At 43.7% G+C, this 17,595-nt stretch overlaps 2 protein-coding genes across 5 annotated transcripts in view; one reads left to right on the top strand and one right to left on the bottom strand.

The window, feature by feature from the left end:
- The first annotated feature begins 376 nt into the window (after positions 1-376).
- TGFBR3L (transforming growth factor beta receptor 3 like) lies at positions 377-7,963 on the top strand. Its single transcript, XM_072149108.1, has 8 exons — positions 377-659; positions 2,171-2,310; positions 2,809-2,937; positions 4,945-5,250; positions 6,243-6,381; positions 6,457-6,489; positions 7,642-7,752; positions 7,831-7,963. Exons 1-8 carry the CDS (start codon positions 539-541, stop codon positions 7,860-7,862), a joined length of 1,011 nt encoding a protein of 336 aa, XP_072005209.1. The 5' UTR covers positions 377-538; the 3' UTR covers positions 7,863-7,963.
- A 452-nt stretch (positions 7,964-8,415) lies between these two features.
- Positions 8,416-17,595, bottom strand: part of EVI5L (ecotropic viral integration site 5 like) — a 29,138-nt gene continuing 19,958 nt past the window's right edge. For 2 of the 4 annotated variants that reach the window (XM_072149104.1, XM_072149106.1), the window contains 7 exons: positions 17,339-17,467; positions 16,751-16,891; positions 16,506-16,664; positions 14,963-15,109; positions 14,688-14,783; positions 14,509-14,604; positions 8,416-12,953 (listed from right to left, as the gene is read on the bottom strand). In XM_072149104.1, the coding sequence (XP_072005205.1) occupies positions 12,666-12,953; positions 14,509-14,604; positions 14,688-14,783; positions 14,963-15,109; positions 16,506-16,664; positions 16,751-16,891; positions 17,339-17,467 (1,056 nt within the window). In that variant the 3' untranslated portion in view covers positions 8,416-12,665. The remainder of the gene's footprint in view (positions 12,954-14,508; positions 14,605-14,687; positions 14,784-14,962; positions 15,110-16,505; positions 16,665-16,750; positions 16,892-17,338; positions 17,468-17,595) is intronic. The other 2 variants (XM_072149105.1, XM_072149107.1) reach the window with 2 other exon arrangements.

The raw sequence follows: 17,595 nt of genomic DNA, 5'->3' as shown, positions 1-17,595 counted from the left end.
AGCTTGTCGCCCTTTTGTGACAATTATGGAATACTCTGTATATATTTAAATACGGGGCAGCATGGTGGCTTAGTGGTTAGCATTACAGCCTTGCAGCGCTGGGGACCTGGGTTCATGTCCCAGGGTCAACATCTGCAAAGAGTTTGTATGTTCTCTCTGTGTTTGCGTGTGCACTATATAAAAGAATTATTATTATATCCTATCCCTGCCTGAGCCGTGCTGCTTGCTTACTATACATGTAGATTAGTCGTGTTTTGTCTGTTCCTAAATACAGGAGCCAGGACAAGGCCAGTGACGAGTACATGGGCAGTAATAGGAGAAGGGGATGAAGGACAGGGCACAGGTAGCGAGGTGTAGGCGTGGGTGTATAGCCAGACTTAAGGGATGACAGTAGTCCACTGCCTACAGAGCGAGGCTACACACACAGCAATAGTCTGCAGCTCCAGGTAAATGCTCTACCATTGGACGTCCCGGTGTTGGAGTCTGCTGCTTGATCTTTTGATACCTGATAGTTCTGAGTAAGATTGTAATAGATGTAATGGCTGATCGGACCGCTTCTGGTCTGGGTTCACTGATTCTCCAGGATTGCTTTTGTGTCTTCCCTTTCAGAGACATGAGTGCCCTGATCATCCTGTATTTGTGTGTCGGCCTAGTGAGAGGTAAGTGTTATTCGTATTGCAGATTAATGTCTAGAACTGTGTAGTAAGTTCAGTTACTTATTCCACACAACTCTCCATGCAGGGTAAACCCAGTTACTTATAACAATAGTCACTGTTGTGTCGCTGTGCAGAAGACAAACGGGTAAATGGACGACTCGTTAGTTTTGATTTGAGTATAATTAGCGCTTCCGCAGCTTGTTATAGATAGTACTGCCTCCCTTTATTATGTAGATACGGATGCTCCATCTCCTTGTCATGTAGGCACATGTAGTAGTGTCCGGCCATCTCTTCTTGCAGATAATGTAGGTGCAGATAGTTATATTATCCTGGCACTCCGTGTAAATGGTGTAATTACAGAAAGAACTGCCTCCCCATCCCCAATATAGGAAGAAATAGTGGTGCATTACTGAGTAACCTCATGTAAGTACATATAGTCCTGTCTCTCTCTCTCTTGAAAAGATGTAGGCACAGATAGTACTGCCTTCCTCTCATATCTACCTAGCTTCTGCCTCCCACTCTTTATCCTCGTAAATCATGTACGAACAGATGGTACTGTCTTCTTGTCATATCTACCTAGCTTGTCCTGCCTCCCACTGATGGTACTGCCTTCTTGTCAGATCTACCTAGCTTGTCCTGCCTCCCACTGATAGTACTGCCTTCTTGTCAGATCTACCTAGCTTGTCCTGCCTCCCACTGATGGTACTGCCTTCTTGTCAGATCTACCTAGCTTGTCCTGCCTCCCACTGATAGTACTGCCTTCTTGTCAGATCTACCTAGCTTGTCCTGCTTCCCACAGATAGTACTGCCTTCTTGTCAGATCTACCTAGCTTGTCTTGCCTCCCACAGATGGTACTGCCTTCTTGTCAGATCTACCTAGCTTGTCTTGCCTCCCACAGATGGTACTGCCTTCTTGTCAGATCTACCTAGCTTGTCCTGCCTCCCACAGATGGTACTGCCTTCTTGTCAGATCTACCTAGCTTGTGCTGCCTCCCACTCTTTATCCCTGTAAATGATGTACGCACAGATAGTACTGCCTTCTTGTCAGATCTACCTAGCTTGTCCTGACTCCCACTCTTTACCTTTGTAAATGATGTAGGCACAGATAGTACAACCTCTGTCTGTTTACAATTGCTGTTAGTGCAGATAGTACCATCTCCTACTCTTTCTTGTTAGGCACAACAATAATAGTTGTCCCTTTCTTTGTGATGTATGTACATTGTTTACTAACTCTTTGTTTCTACCATTCACTTATGATGCTGATAACTGTGTACATGGGAATAAAACCGCATAATAAGCCTCACTAGAAGTGATTTTGCAAGAACTCAAAGTACTGCCTGACCTGTAAACGTTGTAGGCACAGGTGGTACTACCTCTCCTCGTAAATGCTTTGGGCACAGAGTGTACCGTCCCCTTAAATTTCAGACTGGAACCGCCTCTTCTCCTAAATCAGTCCTTGAAGAACCTAACCTGTTATATGAGCTATGCATGTAATGTGTTCTTTTCGGGTTTAGGTCCTCCACCTTGGCTGAATCCTGCAGTTTCCAGAGCCTTTCGTTTAAAGCATCTCTCACAGACTCCATCTCCTTCTCCTATTCTTATCACATGCCGCTATCCCAACAACAAATTTATCACTGCTTTGAAAGAGCGTGAAGTAAGTAACCAGGGGTCACAGAATTTATGGGGCCCCATAGCAGAACATATAATGTGGCATGGCTGACGAGTTAGAAACATTTGTATGTAGGGAAAAAAGTCTCCTGAAAGCCTCATAATGTAGCGTCCTGAATTGCATATATTTTTAATATACATTTATTTGGTCCGTGTGCTCAGAGTTCAACATTCATTGCTTCCTATAGCCACCACCAGGAGGAGCTCTTTTTTTATAGAACACAAAAGGATCTGTAGTAATTACTGTGTAGTGAACTCCCCCTACTGGTGGCTTCTGTTTTGTGTTCTATGCTGGGCCCCCTTTCATGATCATGGGCCCCATTGTAGGTGGCCATATGGTCTGGTTACCTATGATATCACCAATGTGTATCCTGTTTACAAGTGCATAAAGATAATTGGAAGCCTAGTGTATGTCTCTTGTGCAGTGGATATAGGTCATCCTCAACAGCTTGTTCACTGAACACCTCTATGTCCATCTCTATAGATCCCTTGTCCATCAGAAGACAACCTCTTGGACTCTGTGGCTGTCCAGTTGCTGGTCCGTGGGCCGGAGAGACCGTGTGAACATGGCAGCATGTGCAGTGTGAAAGTAGGAAGCAAGCTACACGTGGAGGTCAGGCAACACATGTTCTCTCTCATGTCTGTGTCTTTGATTTCCTTTAAGCAAAAAGGCCCTTTAGTGTTCAAGGAAATGTCCATGTGATATTGCTGACACTTTAGACCATAAAGCAAGAGGTGTTATTGGAAATATCGGTTCCATTTTATTACTTTTATAATCTATTTAACTAATTATTTACTTATGTGTATTGGTGCTTTTACTCTGTCTTATTGTATATGTGTTCCTTTTTATGTGAGTTTTTATATATGTGCTGTCTTGTCAATTTTATGTATTGCTGAGGTGACACTTTAAATGCCCTTCTGGGATAATAAAGTATTATTATTATTATTATTATTATTATTATTATTATTGTCACGGTGACTGACGCCAATATCGAGAAGGGAATTGGTCCAATTCTGTCGGTCCAACTTTAATCACTCCCCTCCATTACCATCAAGAACCTTTCAGGACCCTTCTTTCCCAGGACTGACAACTGGGCGTCACCGTTCTCGCTCGCCTAAGGGCTGGGACCCTGAATAATGTCCAATTATCTTCATATGAGACTGTAGGATCTTGTACTATAACAGACACATCTTTATAGAGACCCCAAAACTGACCAGACCCCTTAGATACAAAATCTAGGACAGTTCCTTAAAGGGGCATTCCAGGAATATGAACATCTGATAGAAAAACCCATGATGCTATGAATAAATGAATGTAACAAAACTCAATGTCATTAGTCACAAAATGGAGCTTAAATAGTTTGATTTCATGATTCACAAAATGTTATGGCCTCTCTAACATAGGAGGAGTTATCACCAATATGGCCGCCACTGGAAACTTCAAGTCCCATGATCCTTTAGTTCTCAGTAACTCCTCCTCCCTCTTATGCTCTGCTCCCGGTGATGATCCAACCTACTGTCCTGCTCTGTTACCATAGTAATGATGTGTAACTGCCATCACCAAAACACCGGCCATACGGGATGCACTGCAACCAACTGACTACAGCTAAACATAGTGGTGATCACATGAGCTGCCCAGGTAGGTGCAGGACATGTGATGTGGACATGTGACCAGCGGCCATTTTTTGGACTGCTTAAAGGGCCGGTAGAATTTTAATTCTCCATTACAGTCTGTCACCAGCATTTTCTGCTAAGGGGAGCAAAATTTTAAATAACTAATTACATATTGGCTTATATTTTAAGGACCCATTTGTATATGAATTATGCTGATTCCTGTAATACCCCTTTAAATAAATTCTGACTTGATCTCATATACTTTTATATATATACAGCAAATTCAACTCTTCCTTGCTGTTATGTTATCTGGCTTGAGGACCTGCAGTGGTCACATGACCTTGTGCAGGTCCTTCTGCAAAACAGAAGCAGAAGCCTTAGATTGCTTTTTATTAATTTGTCAGGAAGAAATAACCATGATAAATGTGCATTGTGCATCATGTCTCTGGTGCTATGAGCGGTCATGGTACCATTGGGTGCCTAAGCTGGTTATATGATAATCCACCATTGGCAAATACGCTAAAACTCAAATTGAACCGTTTTCTAAAAAAAATCATGTAATAACAGTTCATTTGATATGAATCCTTCAGTAATATTACAATCTTTGTCTCTAAGGAAACGTCTAATGCCATATCTATATTGACTTGTAGCTACTTTCCTTACATGATAAAGGCTCTTCAAGAGTCTTTCAAATTAATAAAACCACATTTAGAATTTACTTTTATGGGGCTGAGCTCCATATTTTTTTTTTTTTACATTCTTTTACCCAACTATAACCTTACACTGTAAAATTCTGTCTGCTTGAAGTCACCACTAGGGGGAGCTCACTACCGAAAAGTTAAGTCAGAATAATAAAGGAGCCTGGAAATCTTCTCCAAGAAATTTTACTCCAAGAATGCAAAAAAAATGTACTTTTGCTTTACAATTGATTATAATATTTATTTTATTATTGTTTGTTATCTGTTGACCTAAAATATTTCCTACCTTTTAACCTCTGATTTCACAGGTGTCTCTCTCTGCTGCTCCGCCATCAATCGGTCTGTCTTTGGCTCTGTGTTCTTTGTCCCCGTCATCGGATCCTTTTGATTATTCCCACACCTTGTTGGTTGTGAATGGCTGTCCAGCTGATGTGGGCGTGTCCTTAACATTGGCCCCACCCCTGGTTTGCACCAAGACCTTGATGACAAAGACCTTTGACTTTCAGCTTGCCCCTTTCTACAACAGTTCTATACAATTCCTGCACTGCCGGGTCCAGTTGTGCTCCAGGAAAACCTCATGTGATGTTAGTGGTAGTCCCAGGAATATTCCAGAGGTAAGTGCGCTCTAGCATCTCCTCTATATCCAAACATCCTACTACTTTGTGCCGTCTTCTGTCTCCTATAAAGTTATCTAATTCTGCAAACCAATTTCCTATACCCTATTAGGGACTTGGTAGGGAATTAAAGTCTATGCCTCTCAATGTACAATATACCTCCCAACCGACCAGAACTGAACGGTTGCTGTCCTGCTTTTCTGGGTGCTATGCCATATTTCCTATAACTCTATCTGTGTCTCCAAATCTATGACAGAGAAAATAGGAGGAGACTGGTTGTGGGTGTATGGGAGGAGGTATTACTTTATGATGTTACGTGTTTACGGGATGTGTTGCTATTAAAGGGGTTGGCTACTGTTTTACATAAATTGCCCAGTCGCTTTACTTCCATGTGGATAATCCCTGACTGTTTGAGTGATTTACTTCTGTACTGTGTGCAGACCCTCAATGCTTCTTTGATTACGTATCTGAGCTCTGCTGTATAGGAGAAACTGTAGCAGAAGTTATGAATCCTGCTCCCTGCCCTCTTCCTGTCCCTGTCAGTGGGGAAAGATTGTGAAAGAGAGAGAGAGGTACATATAGATGAAAAGGACATCTACCTTTAAGATAAAGGTAGGGAATCCTGCCCTCAAAAGTACACACATTACAAAAAAACATGAGTGAAAGTGGCCAGCCCCATTAAAGAATTATGCAAATGAGCCAGAAAGGCTACTGGGGTGGTTTGGTGCACAGTGCTGTAGCTTCGCAAACAGGGGAAAGTGTAACTAATGCACAGTGTAAGAGCCAGTGAAGCTACAGCACGGAGGGGCTCCAGTAATGCTAATTACCATCAACTAACCTGGAAAATGTGGGTGCTACGGGGACGATTTAGCTAGATCTATGGGGGTCTAAGCAGATGGACCCTTTTGTTAGCAGCTTACTGATGAGAACAGGTCAGGTCGCTTCATCCTATGTATTTTATTTTTTATAATTCTTTAATATTTCTTCCCAAGTGTGATAATACTGAGGAGCTCTGCACCCGCATGAGCGCTGCACCCCTATTTCTGCGTCCTGAGCTCCAGCGTATAGTGACTCAGCCTCTTGTGGTCACCATTTCTGCCCCCACCCGTCCCGTATGGCGCTCCGGCACAGGTCCGTATTCTTCCTCTGTAATGAAGTGTAACAAACCCTAAAAATAATCCTACTTAGTTCTTGTTTCTGTTTTAGGTGTCAAGAAACTCCCTGTTTTCCAACATCAAGGTAACAACCTGCAAGAAAACAAGTCAGGGTCTTGTCAGAGATCGATCCTGACCACTGCTATTTGTACCTTTTTTTTTGTGTGGAGGTAGGGTGCTCTATAGAGGGCGGGGCTTATATAGGCTGCAGAATAGGTAAACATTTGGTGGAGATTTATCAGAAGTGTCTGAGGTAAACCTGTTCTACTTGCCCATGGTAACCAATCAGAGCTGATCCTTCATTTCCCCACGGCTGTTTATAAAATAAAAGCTGGGCTCTGATTGGTTTCCATGGGCAACCAGAACAGTTTTACCTCAGACACTTCTGACAAAACTTCCACAGAGGAAAAACAGTTCTAGTTGCCCATGGAAACCAATCAGAGCTCAGTTTTTATTTTATAAACAGCTGTGGGAAAATGAAAGCTGAGCTCTGATTGGTTTCTAGGGGCAATTAGAAGTTTTACTCTGACACAATGTGGAAAATTTATCAGAAGTGAGGGTGTAACTGCTGGGTTCTCCCGATGTTCACACGAATTTGGATGGAGCAGGGGTTGTATAGACATGCCGCTTCTCCATTTAACCCTATGTACGTTCTAGAAAGTTTGTCCATATTATAATAATAATTCTTTATTTATATAGCGCCTTACAACCTACCAGTATGTTTTGGAGTGTGAAAGGAAACCGGAGGACCCAGAGGAAACCCACACAAACACAGAGAGAACATACAAACTCTTTGCAGATGTTGACCTGGGTGGGGCTCGAACCCAGGACTCCAGCGCTGCAAGGCAGAAGTGCTACTCACTCAGCCACCGTGCCGCCCTCCATGACCATTATTTGGGGGTTCTCATGTTTGTCAGGTTCCTTTCTGAAGGCCCAACACTGATGTGATACTTGCCTATCCTGCGCTTGCTGAGAGTAGAGCGGGTCCAACGTTTGCCCTCAACCACAGGACCCAGACATATTTCCAATACAGCAATATGTCTGTGGTTGGTCAAGTGCCTGCTTTCAGTATAATATATCCTAGAGCTGTGGCACAACATGTATTCAGCGATGGCTGGATGACTATATGTATGCATTGAGCGCCCCCTTGTGGCGGCTGTGGGATTCTTTAAATCCCATGTGTCAAGCTCTACCGCTAGATCTATTTTGCCTTCTAATAAGACCTCTATATTTACAGAACCTACTGTACATGGTGTAGGAATCGCCGGAGCGGTTGGGGTCACCGTCAGCTCCTTCTTCATTGGGATGATCCTGACAGCTGGACTATGGTGTATTCATAGCAAGACGGGTGACTATGGCTTCTTCATGTATAGTGCTAAATAGTCATGTGACTTCTACATCTGACAATCTTGTCTCTTCTCCACAGCCGCCATCACGCAGAGGACACCGGCCTCATGAAGACGTAGGGCGATATTCTCACCGTGTCAATGCTTTTCATTCTATATAATGACCCTGTACCTGACCTTATAGCTATAGAATAAAGGATTATCTGCCAAGTACCCAGTGAAAATCTGAAAATATATGCATTTTTTTTCAAATTTCTTCAGTGCTTGTTGCTAGTTTTGTTCAACTTTATGACACACTAATTCCAGATTAGCTATAGGGATAGGCAGTGTGTTATAGAGCAGGAGGAGCTTAGTAGATTGTACATAGTCTTATCCACAGGCAGCATGTTATACACCAGGAGAAGATGGGCAGATTGTACATAGTGCCCTATCTACAGGTAGGATGTTATAGAGCAGGAGGAGCTGAGTAGATTGTACAGTGTCCTATTTACAGGAGGAGCTGAGCAGATTTTTTTTTTTTTCAATGCATTATTTTTTATAAGGATCATTTCCATTTAACTCTGTTCCTTTTGCTCGATTTTGGTTTTGGATTATAGTAAGGCGTGATGTCTCCCTCACCCATGTACCCACCACCGCATGCAGTATATAAGGACACAGACAGAAAATTAGTATCAATGTGAATGTATTTATTGAATAAAGTGAAGCGGTGGCCCCCGGAGCCACTACAATAACCCCCCCCAGCCACGTGGTTCATATTCACCAGGGTAAAAGTGCAGAAGGGGGTGCAGCATGTGGCCCCCTTACATCACAACATGTAGAAGCCGACACAACCGCAGAGCGTTCTCTCCATCAGAGGAACCCTGAAAGTCCATTCAGTAATACAAAGCGAAACAAAAACGTGCAAAGTGTTAAATCGGTGGAGCCACCGGCAATCATCCTCAGGCCGGGACCCCAAACCTACAGACACTAACCTGGCTGCAGAACATCACTTCTCACCAACAAGCCTGCAGAGCATCATCCTATTACCATCTGGTCACTACTCCAAAACTCTAATGTACATCCAGGGAATAAAACCAAATCCCACAGCCCCTCGTGCATTGGTCTTGCAGATCATTGCTCCACTTCCATTGTTATGGACTTATCGCATCACTCTACACTCTCAATGCTGCTTCCCGTTCCTGCAGAGCATCACTCTACACTCTCAATGCTGCTTCCCGTTCCTGCAGAGCATCACTCTACACTCTCAATGCTGCTTCCCGTTCCTGCAGAGCATCACTCTACACTCTCAATGCTGCTTCCCGTTCCTGCAGAGCATCACTCTACACTCTCAATGCTGCTTCCCGTTCCTGCAGAGCATCACTCTACACTCTCAATGCTGCTTCCCATTCCTGCAGAGCATCACTCTACACTCTCAATGCTGCTTCCCGTTCCTGCAGAGCATCACTCTACACTCTCAATGCTGCTTCCCGTTCCTGCAGAGCATCACTCTAGTCTCTATCATTACTTCTCCTTCCTGAGAATCATCTCTACTTTCTCAATGTTTCTCATTCATGCAGAGCATCACTCTTACCTCGTTAAAAGCTCCTTGTTCCTGTAGAGCACTCTTATCTAGTTTAATACTACTCATTTCTGCATAGTATCACTCTACACTCTCAATGCTGCTTGTTCCTGCAGAGCATTACTCTAACCTGACAAGGCCGGGCATTCATGCCAGTCGGGTGCTGGCACCATTGTAGGGTAGTGAGTTGCACGTGGCTTGTGTCCGCTCTGATGCGTTTGGCACTCAGTAGGATGAGACGTAGACATTTAGTATTATTTACACACTATACACGTATAAACAACGGGTGCGCGGCCGCTCCTCGCAGGGGACGTAGTGCACTCATCACGATAACGGAGAAATCAGACAGATTTCCATAACCTGCCCATAAAATATGATATAAAAGTGGCGCAATGCGGTGAGGCGGAGACTTATTGCACTTCAAGTCAACAATATATACTGTATACATATATATAGATCTGGACTGTATAGACTTTATACATTTTCAATACTTTGACTCTACAAGGACCAGCAATTGTCCTGTAGGTAGGTAGGCCTCCGTCATGTAACCACAAGCTCCACCCACCCGGGGAGCCACACCTTGTCCAAACTGTTGCGAATCATAAAAAAAAGTAACATGTGAACATCAAAATTTTACATGTAATGCACTTAAAATGTTGGTAAATCATCATGTACTTTACTTCTCTAATACTGATCCTATCACAGGCTTGGTGCAGGGCAGTGTTCACACTGCTGCTGGCTGTTGTTAGTAACAGTCAAGGCGCTCGCTGTCAGACACGCCCACCTTTACAGTCATTATAAAGATGATACCAGGACAGAAATCACTAAATCACTGAACAAGCCAGAATGTTGGGAGATTGGATCAGGGCGATAAGGAATCTACATTCTAGATTTCAGAAATAAGTAGTGAAGAATAAAGCTGATTTTAGATGATGCAGGTCTGCCCCCTATATCATTGTCAATCAAAAACCTAGGGGGCAGGAGAAATACATAGCGCATGAATACATCGGACTCATCACTTTTTTTTTGTGTATCTCTTCCCAGAATCAATATATTGCGGGCCCACATAGGAGATTACATAGGAGATTCAGTAGCTACATCTGCTCTGACGTCATCTAAAAGGAGATCTGCGATCAACATCATAATAACCCTGGGACACTTACTCACAGATCCAGGGACCGTGACTGTGGTAATCTTCTTATATGTGTTATCCACGGCCTCCTTCCTGCTAAAATCAACTTTTAAAATTAAATTTACAAGCCAGAACAGCTCTGGGGAGGAGGGGGTGTTACTAGAGCCCCTCCATGCTCTAGCTTTGCAGACTGTTACACTTTCTCCCTCTGCCTTCTCAGCACTTCCACCTCCCGCTTCCTGGTGTATTGTCATGCAGCAGCACAGTGGGAGGGGGGGGGAGTGCTGAGGGAGAGGAGGGAAGGTGAGACAGTGTAACAGCCTGTAAAGCTAGAACACAGAGGAGCTGTGGTAACATCTCCAGGTCCCCCCTGCTGGCTCAGTGTCTGCACTGGACATAGCCTCTCTGGTAACAGTATCTTATTCTGTACAAATAAAATGCGCCTCTATAAGCTTAGTGTAGTAATAAAGGGGAGGGTCTGTCTACGATCTTGTTGACAGCTTCTAACAACCACCAGCAGAATTAAGAGCACAGCTCTGGAGTATACTACAAGTTTAGTACAAGGTGAGTAAAGTAATGTTAATACAAAACGTCTCCGCTTTTTGTTTCCATGGCCATAAGACACTATAAAATGACATAAAACAACTGAGCGAAACCAAGCCCATTACTTTCCTAACAAACAATTAAAGGGACCTCTCTACATTTTATACAATACATCTGACGTCTGTAACAGCGGGACTACCGACATTTATCGTAAGGCTAGTTTACATTTTGTAGATGTAGGAAACGCTTGCAACTTTTTTTTTAGGAAACAATAAAAAAAAGACCACAAGCCGTGGATCGCTCACGCGTGGACACGTAAGAAAGAAAATAGTCCTATGTAATACTACGTATGTACAGGGTAACGCCGCTTGTTCTGTAGGGTCAGGGGATTAGTAATACTGCAGGGGCGGGGGGAAGGGCCATAAGGCTTACTTGGCAGAGTTTGGCAAACTTTTAGAGGCACCCGATTTATCGGTCAGCTGCCACCTTGTCAAAATTTACAAAACGAAAGGAGGAGTCGAATTGTAGACAATCTTTTTAGTGAACCATGGACACGGGGGCAACTTAAGGTATGATGATTTGAAGTGGGCACCCTAAAAGGGTCTACATGGGGTCAAAGTGCAGTCCCCTTTCACTGTAATTAAAGGGATCAATGTATTTTCCCATACAGAACAAATGGGAAGTATCAGGAGTAGGTGGGGGATATCCTCCTGATATGAGGCTGTGGGCAATCAAGTCAATGTATATTGATGGTCCCTGCTCTGGTTCCCTAAATAACCTTGAATTAAGAGGTCTCACATCTTACAGGTAGTTGTTGGGGGTGCACTTTCCCTTTAACCCCCTCCCATACATAGTAGTAAGATGATAGTATATTACGTATTGTAGTGTCTGGACAGATCAAGCCAACCCTGCTCGATGCCACGGTACCATGTGGTTCCCCTAAAAGGAGAGGTCAGGATGGGTATGTAATACAATGTGTTCCCATAAGTTATACAGAGGTATATTTTGTGGACCTTTGATCCATGACCTAATGTGTCTCTGCTGCACCTGATGCCACTTTACCGGATGGGTGCACAATGTATATTTCAGAGCAAATACTGAGAACCCTGCATTTACTATTTACATAATGGCCGCCCCCCCATCTTTAGGGAATAGTTCTGATACATGACTGGGTCCGTGACCCTGGTAAATACTGTATAAAGATGTCAGGAATACAGATCAAGTCCTAAATCATCTCCGAGAAATTACGTTTACAAAAACTGTAAATTGCCTCAAAATAAATTTAGCAAAAAAAAAAAAAAAAAAAAAAGTATTGCCACTTCTTTTAGTGCAAGTTTCAAATTCCATATGGGTCTGTAAACTGCCCCATCACCCCTTGTCCCCGTAGTGGCGTACGCATGTAGATGTCGGATTTAGTGTTATAACCTACATATGATGTGTACAGGAGAACTGCTCCGCTTTACCCCCTGTGAGTTCACGCTTCTGGTTCCGTATCTTGTACTCGCCCCGTGAGCTAACAGCAAGGTCCTTCTCTGGGGTAAGTGAGAGCAGTTCGAGCACCCATTACGTACCAGAAAATTGTTCATTCTGAAAGAGAAAACTGAAGCCGTTTAGCAGTCCCATCAGAAAGGTAGCGGGAATCCTTCAGTGCCCCTCTGCTTCAGCCCCCTCGTCCCCCTGTGCTATTCCTCCTCTGCAGGCTCCGGCGGGGTATCCGATGTCGCTCCGTTGGTTTCCACACCTTCTTCGCTGTCAGAGCTGGCAGAACTTCTGAGGGGCCGCAGGAAGCAAGCCTTGTGCGGGGAGTGAGGGTAAAGGGCATCCTGCAAGGCCCCGAGGGGTCGGGAGAGAAGCTCTTCATCTGAAGACGGGAGGGAGTCTTCGTCTTCTTGCCCTGAGCGGGACGAGAGGTCCAGTCCATCAAAGGAGATTGGATCCGAGTAAGGTTTATGACCTCGAATGATCATGATCTAATAGGAGAGGGAAAAAGAGCTTAGATGCAGCCAGGAAAATATCATAGAGAATAAAGTGTAGAGATGTATCCATAGATGGGAAAACGAAGCATCAAATACACCGTCTGATTCATACTTCATAAAGCAGCGTCGCTCTTTGCACCCTGATGCAGGATCAGGTCTTGGAATCCATATTTTGGATCACCTTTTCCTTTTTTTTTTTACAAATATGCTAATGAGCTGCAAGTGCTCCGGGGTGCACGTTACTGCCTGTGCAGCAGGATCCTGGAGCGACTCTGCCTCCCCGAGCACTTGCAGCTTATACAGGCGGTCCCCTACTTAAGGACACCCGACTTACAGACAACCCATAGTTACAGACGGACCCCTCTGCCCACTGTGACCTCTGGTGAAGCTCTCTGGATGCTTTACTATAGTCCCAGACTGCAATGATCAGCTGTAAGGTGTCTGTAATGAAGCTTTATTGATAATCCTTGGTCCAATTACAGCAAAAATTTGTCACTGGGACAAAAGAAAAAAATTTGTCTAGAACTTCAATTATAAAATATACAGTTTCAACTTACATACAAATTCAACTTAAGAACAAACGTCCGGACCCTATCTTGTATGTAACCCGGGGACTGCCTGTATGTAAAACATATTTATTTTTCACAAATAGGACATTATAAAATAATCTATTTACAAGGTCCGATTTTGCATCAGGCTGTAAAGTGGATTCAGTCAGTGCTTTATAAGATATGAACCAGCCAGGAGATTTCCTGTAAATTCTGATTTTTAACTATACGATGTTTTGCTCAAGTCAGATCCAAATCAATCTTCACATTTCTATTAAATGCAAAGCTTAAAGAGGTTTTCAAAACAAACCCTCCATTAACAGGCAGCATCCTACACAGTCACAGAGGGACCCCCCACAAGCTGCAGAATGGGGAATTGCAAGTTCCCCGTAGCCACTCTGCATTTCCAGGCTTGGGCCACGCTATTAGCCAATCGGGAAGTCCCATGGAAGTCATTTTAAGCGCAGGACAAAGCCGTGTTGTAAACCTGCAAATCAACGGGGATTTGCCTTTCCCTTTTCTACTGATTTTAGGGAGTCCAACATCAGGGGCCCTCTTTTATTATACATATCCCCTTATCCTGCAAGGGGATAAATGTTATTGATTACACCACCCCTTTAAGACTAAACTAATGGTTAGATACTCTTCTATTGCATTGCTTCAGTTGTGACAACAGAACAAGGTCAGGAATTTATGTCAAAATGTCGTCCATTTTCCACAAAGCCCTATATATATTATACCCCTTTCACGCACACATCTATGCTTGGGCAGGAACCAGGAGTAGCATCCTCACCCCTTCCCTCTCCATAGGTAGGCGTGCTGCCAGGCCATAGGTGCAGCAAAAGACATCACAAGCTCTATCTTTTATCCACACGTGCACAACGCACTTTTATGGCTGCCGTTTGTACCACTAGCTTACAGCCGCCATAAATGGTTGTATAAAAGGGGACATTCCAAAAACTTCCCTGCTGATTACTGTGTGTGTGCAATTAGGGACTTACCTCCTGCCTCAGTTCTTCGATCTGATCCTTCAATTCCCGGATGTACTGGGAGGAATCCGAGTCATTGAGTTTCCCTTTTATCACCCCTTCTTCTTTCTATAAATCGGATGAATAAAGCAGGAATGTAACAGATGCTATAGAGGTTGGGAGAAATCTGCGGAGTCGGAGAAGTTGCTCACCTGGATTTCCAGCTCTGCAATTCTCTGGCGCATTTCGGCAGCGGCCGCCATACTGTCTGCTTCTCTCAGCCGCACCGCCATCACCTCCTCTTTATTCTAAAAGCATGGAGTTACATTGTTAGATCTATAATCTATAGGTGCAGCAGAGCGGAGTCAGTCATAACTCATGATCAGATCACCAGATGGTTATATGCAGACAGTTACCTACCTTCATATGGGAGAGACCCAATACTCCTTATAGACTATGAAGACTATACAGAATTAATGGCACTTACCTTACACTCAGTGACTGCATGTCTCCGCTTATCCTCGCTCATCTGTGACTGCAGGGCCTTGTACTGCGCTGCCTCGTTCTGCAGCTTGTCGCGCAGCTCCTTGCACTCTTTCTCCAGACGGGAGAGCTGCTTCTCATGCAGAACTTCCTACAAGGAGCACAGAGCTTCAATGTACTGGATCCTCCAAAAGCAGGAGTTACAAATCAACATTATAGTTTCTGAACATCAATGCAAGTTTTCATTACACCAGTGTGTCTTACGTACATTATTCTGACACTCACGTGGTAAGAAACACTCATTTCAGATGGATTTTGATGGTTAGACCAATCAGAATTTATCATGATAAACCAGGGACCGTGTCTGTGCTAATCTTCTTATATTTGTTATCCATGTATCCATGGCCTCCTTCCTTCTATAATCAACTTTTCAAATTATGCTAATGAGCTCAGAATGGCTCTGGGTGTGTATCTGCAGAGGCTGTTACATTCAGAAGGAACACGTCTCCCTCCCACTGTGTGGTCACTGCTGAGGAGTGTGCCTGCACAGTGTAGCAGCCTGTAAAGCCAGAACACATAGAACAGCATAATTTTGAAAGTTGATTCTAGAAGGAAGGAAGTCATGGATAACAAATATCAGAAGATTACCAGAGTCACAGTGCCTGGATCTATGAGTAAGTGTCCCTGGTTTATCATGAAGGATTTTAATGGTAGATTTTCCTTAAATGAGTGTCTCTTACCACTTATGAGAGCATAGATTTCAATTTTAATATATATTAAAATCTGTGCATAAAACATATAAGTAGTAAAAAAAAAATATATATATATTCACTGTTCACAAAAGGACAGTGAAATCACTGGGAGAAACACCCCTGCTTTCATGGGGGAGGGGGAGGGTGAGGAACAGAACGATATCCCTCTGTATGAGCATGATACGTCCTAGTCCTCCATTACAAGGATATGCTGGGAATTCTTCAGATGTATCCGTACAACGGAGAGCAATAATCTGGTGTAACATTTTTAATTAAATTAAACCTGTAAGGATTTTGTTTTTAACTTTATTAATCTGAATTCCCCAGCAAGTAATAGGTGAGGGGGAGCTTTAGCTTTTAGGTTATGTCCTGTATGTGGCCATCAACTTGAAAACCACCATATTGGATCAAGAGCAAGTTTCACCTATGGGAAGGTGGTCAAGTAAAGAAAGACCAGAATTGACATAAAAGACAATCTTTATAGATTCTCATGCACGTTCGGGACAATTGAATGCATGTTCCACGTCATATAACACGTCAAATAGCTGTGCATTGCAGGGACGTTCCAGGTTGTTGTTATAATTTTTGAACCACAAGAGATATTACATATCTAATCTTTGGTTTTGAAATGTGGTCTTTGCCTTTGGATAACAGCCAATATGGAAGCTTTTAATGTTTTTGATAAAGGCCCCCCCACCGATTACTTGCTGGAGTCTACAGAAATGACATTTTCTAGCTGGAGGTCCATCAGTATAAAAAAATAGCACAAAAGACAATCACAGATGGAAAGTACACCTGACTTTCCAGTATAAGAACCCGCTGTCGAAGTTCACGCGTCTCGCTCTGAGCCATGACTTCTCGTAACCGACAAGACATAACTTCGTCCTGTAGGTCCCCGGCTGCGCTCTTACGAGGCGAGTCCTTCCAAATACCTCCACCCCGGGAAGACAAGGACTACATAATGAGAGATAGGATGAGCCATTACTACACACTCTGGGCAGATGTGATGACTAGTGGTACAATAAGGACGTGGCCGGTACCTGCCAGCGGTCGCTCAGCTCCGTCACTTGCTTCTGTCCCTCGCGCATGACTTGCAGCGCATGAGCTTCCCTCTTCCTCAGGGACTGCAGCTCCTCCTGGAGTAGGGCAACGTTGCTTTCATCCGGGAGGGAACTGTTTCTCTACAAAGAAACAGATATCCATTAACCCCTTCACAAACTATTCTTACTATTGACCTGTGTCTTTAAGAAGGAGTTCATGACCTCTGGGGACTCTAATGCCAGGACACCTAGTGACCCCGCAGATCAGAAGTACCCCTGCAGGGGCTCCTTATCCCATCATTATATATTAGCCGATTTTCCGTTTGGGTTCGGCTTGACTGCCCGGACACATTGACATCCCTAGCATCTAGCTATGGTTAAGATTGGCCAGGGGGCGCCAATTTACTGGTTTGGCTGTTCGGCTTCCAATTAGGCAATGTGTCTGGGACGCACGTCCGAACCCCAAAAGGGTACAGGGGTCCACTCATCTCTACCATCATGCATTGCACTAGATTCTATGTAGCTCGTATAATAGCTGTCATCCACTTAAAATTGTCGCCATATGTACCCCAGCCCATGACCACTCACCTTTTCTAGCTCTACTACTTTCTCTTGCATTTCCTTCAAGGCCCCCAATGTCTCAGCTTCTCTAAGGCGCGACTGTTCCAGTTCGGACTCCAGATGATTGACGAGATCTTCAGAGACACGTGGATCGTTCTGGCAGGAAAGAAAGTTTACTTATACTTTATTCTCAACTTCATGAGATCGCTTTGACTCATGGAGCGTCTGATGAAAACCACTCTCCTGCATGAAGATCAACTTATGTGCATGGATCTGGATTCTGG

This window comes from Engystomops pustulosus, chromosome 4 (assembly GCF_040894005.1).
Source record: "Engystomops pustulosus chromosome 4, aEngPut4.maternal, whole genome shotgun sequence".
NCBI classification, from domain to species: Eukaryota; Metazoa; Chordata; class Amphibia; order Anura; family Leptodactylidae; genus Engystomops; species Engystomops pustulosus.
The sequence above is the reverse complement of the archived record's forward strand: the minus strand, read 5'-3'. Positions and strand labels throughout refer to the sequence as shown.

Bases quoted from the DNA above. Each gene is read 5' to 3' on its own strand.
- TGFBR3L (XM_072149108.1), top strand. From the start codon at position 539: ATGGCTGATCGGACCGCTTCTGGTCTGGGTTCACTGATTCTCCAGGAT. The intron at 5,251-6,242 runs GTAAGTGCGCTC...TTTCTTCCCAAG, and splicing joins GTCCCAGGAATATTCCAGAG to TGTGATAATACTGAGGAGCT. The intron at 6,382-6,456 runs GTCCGTATTCTT...TTTCTGTTTTAG, and splicing joins CGTATGGCGCTCCGGCACAG to GTGTCAAGAAACTCCCTGTT.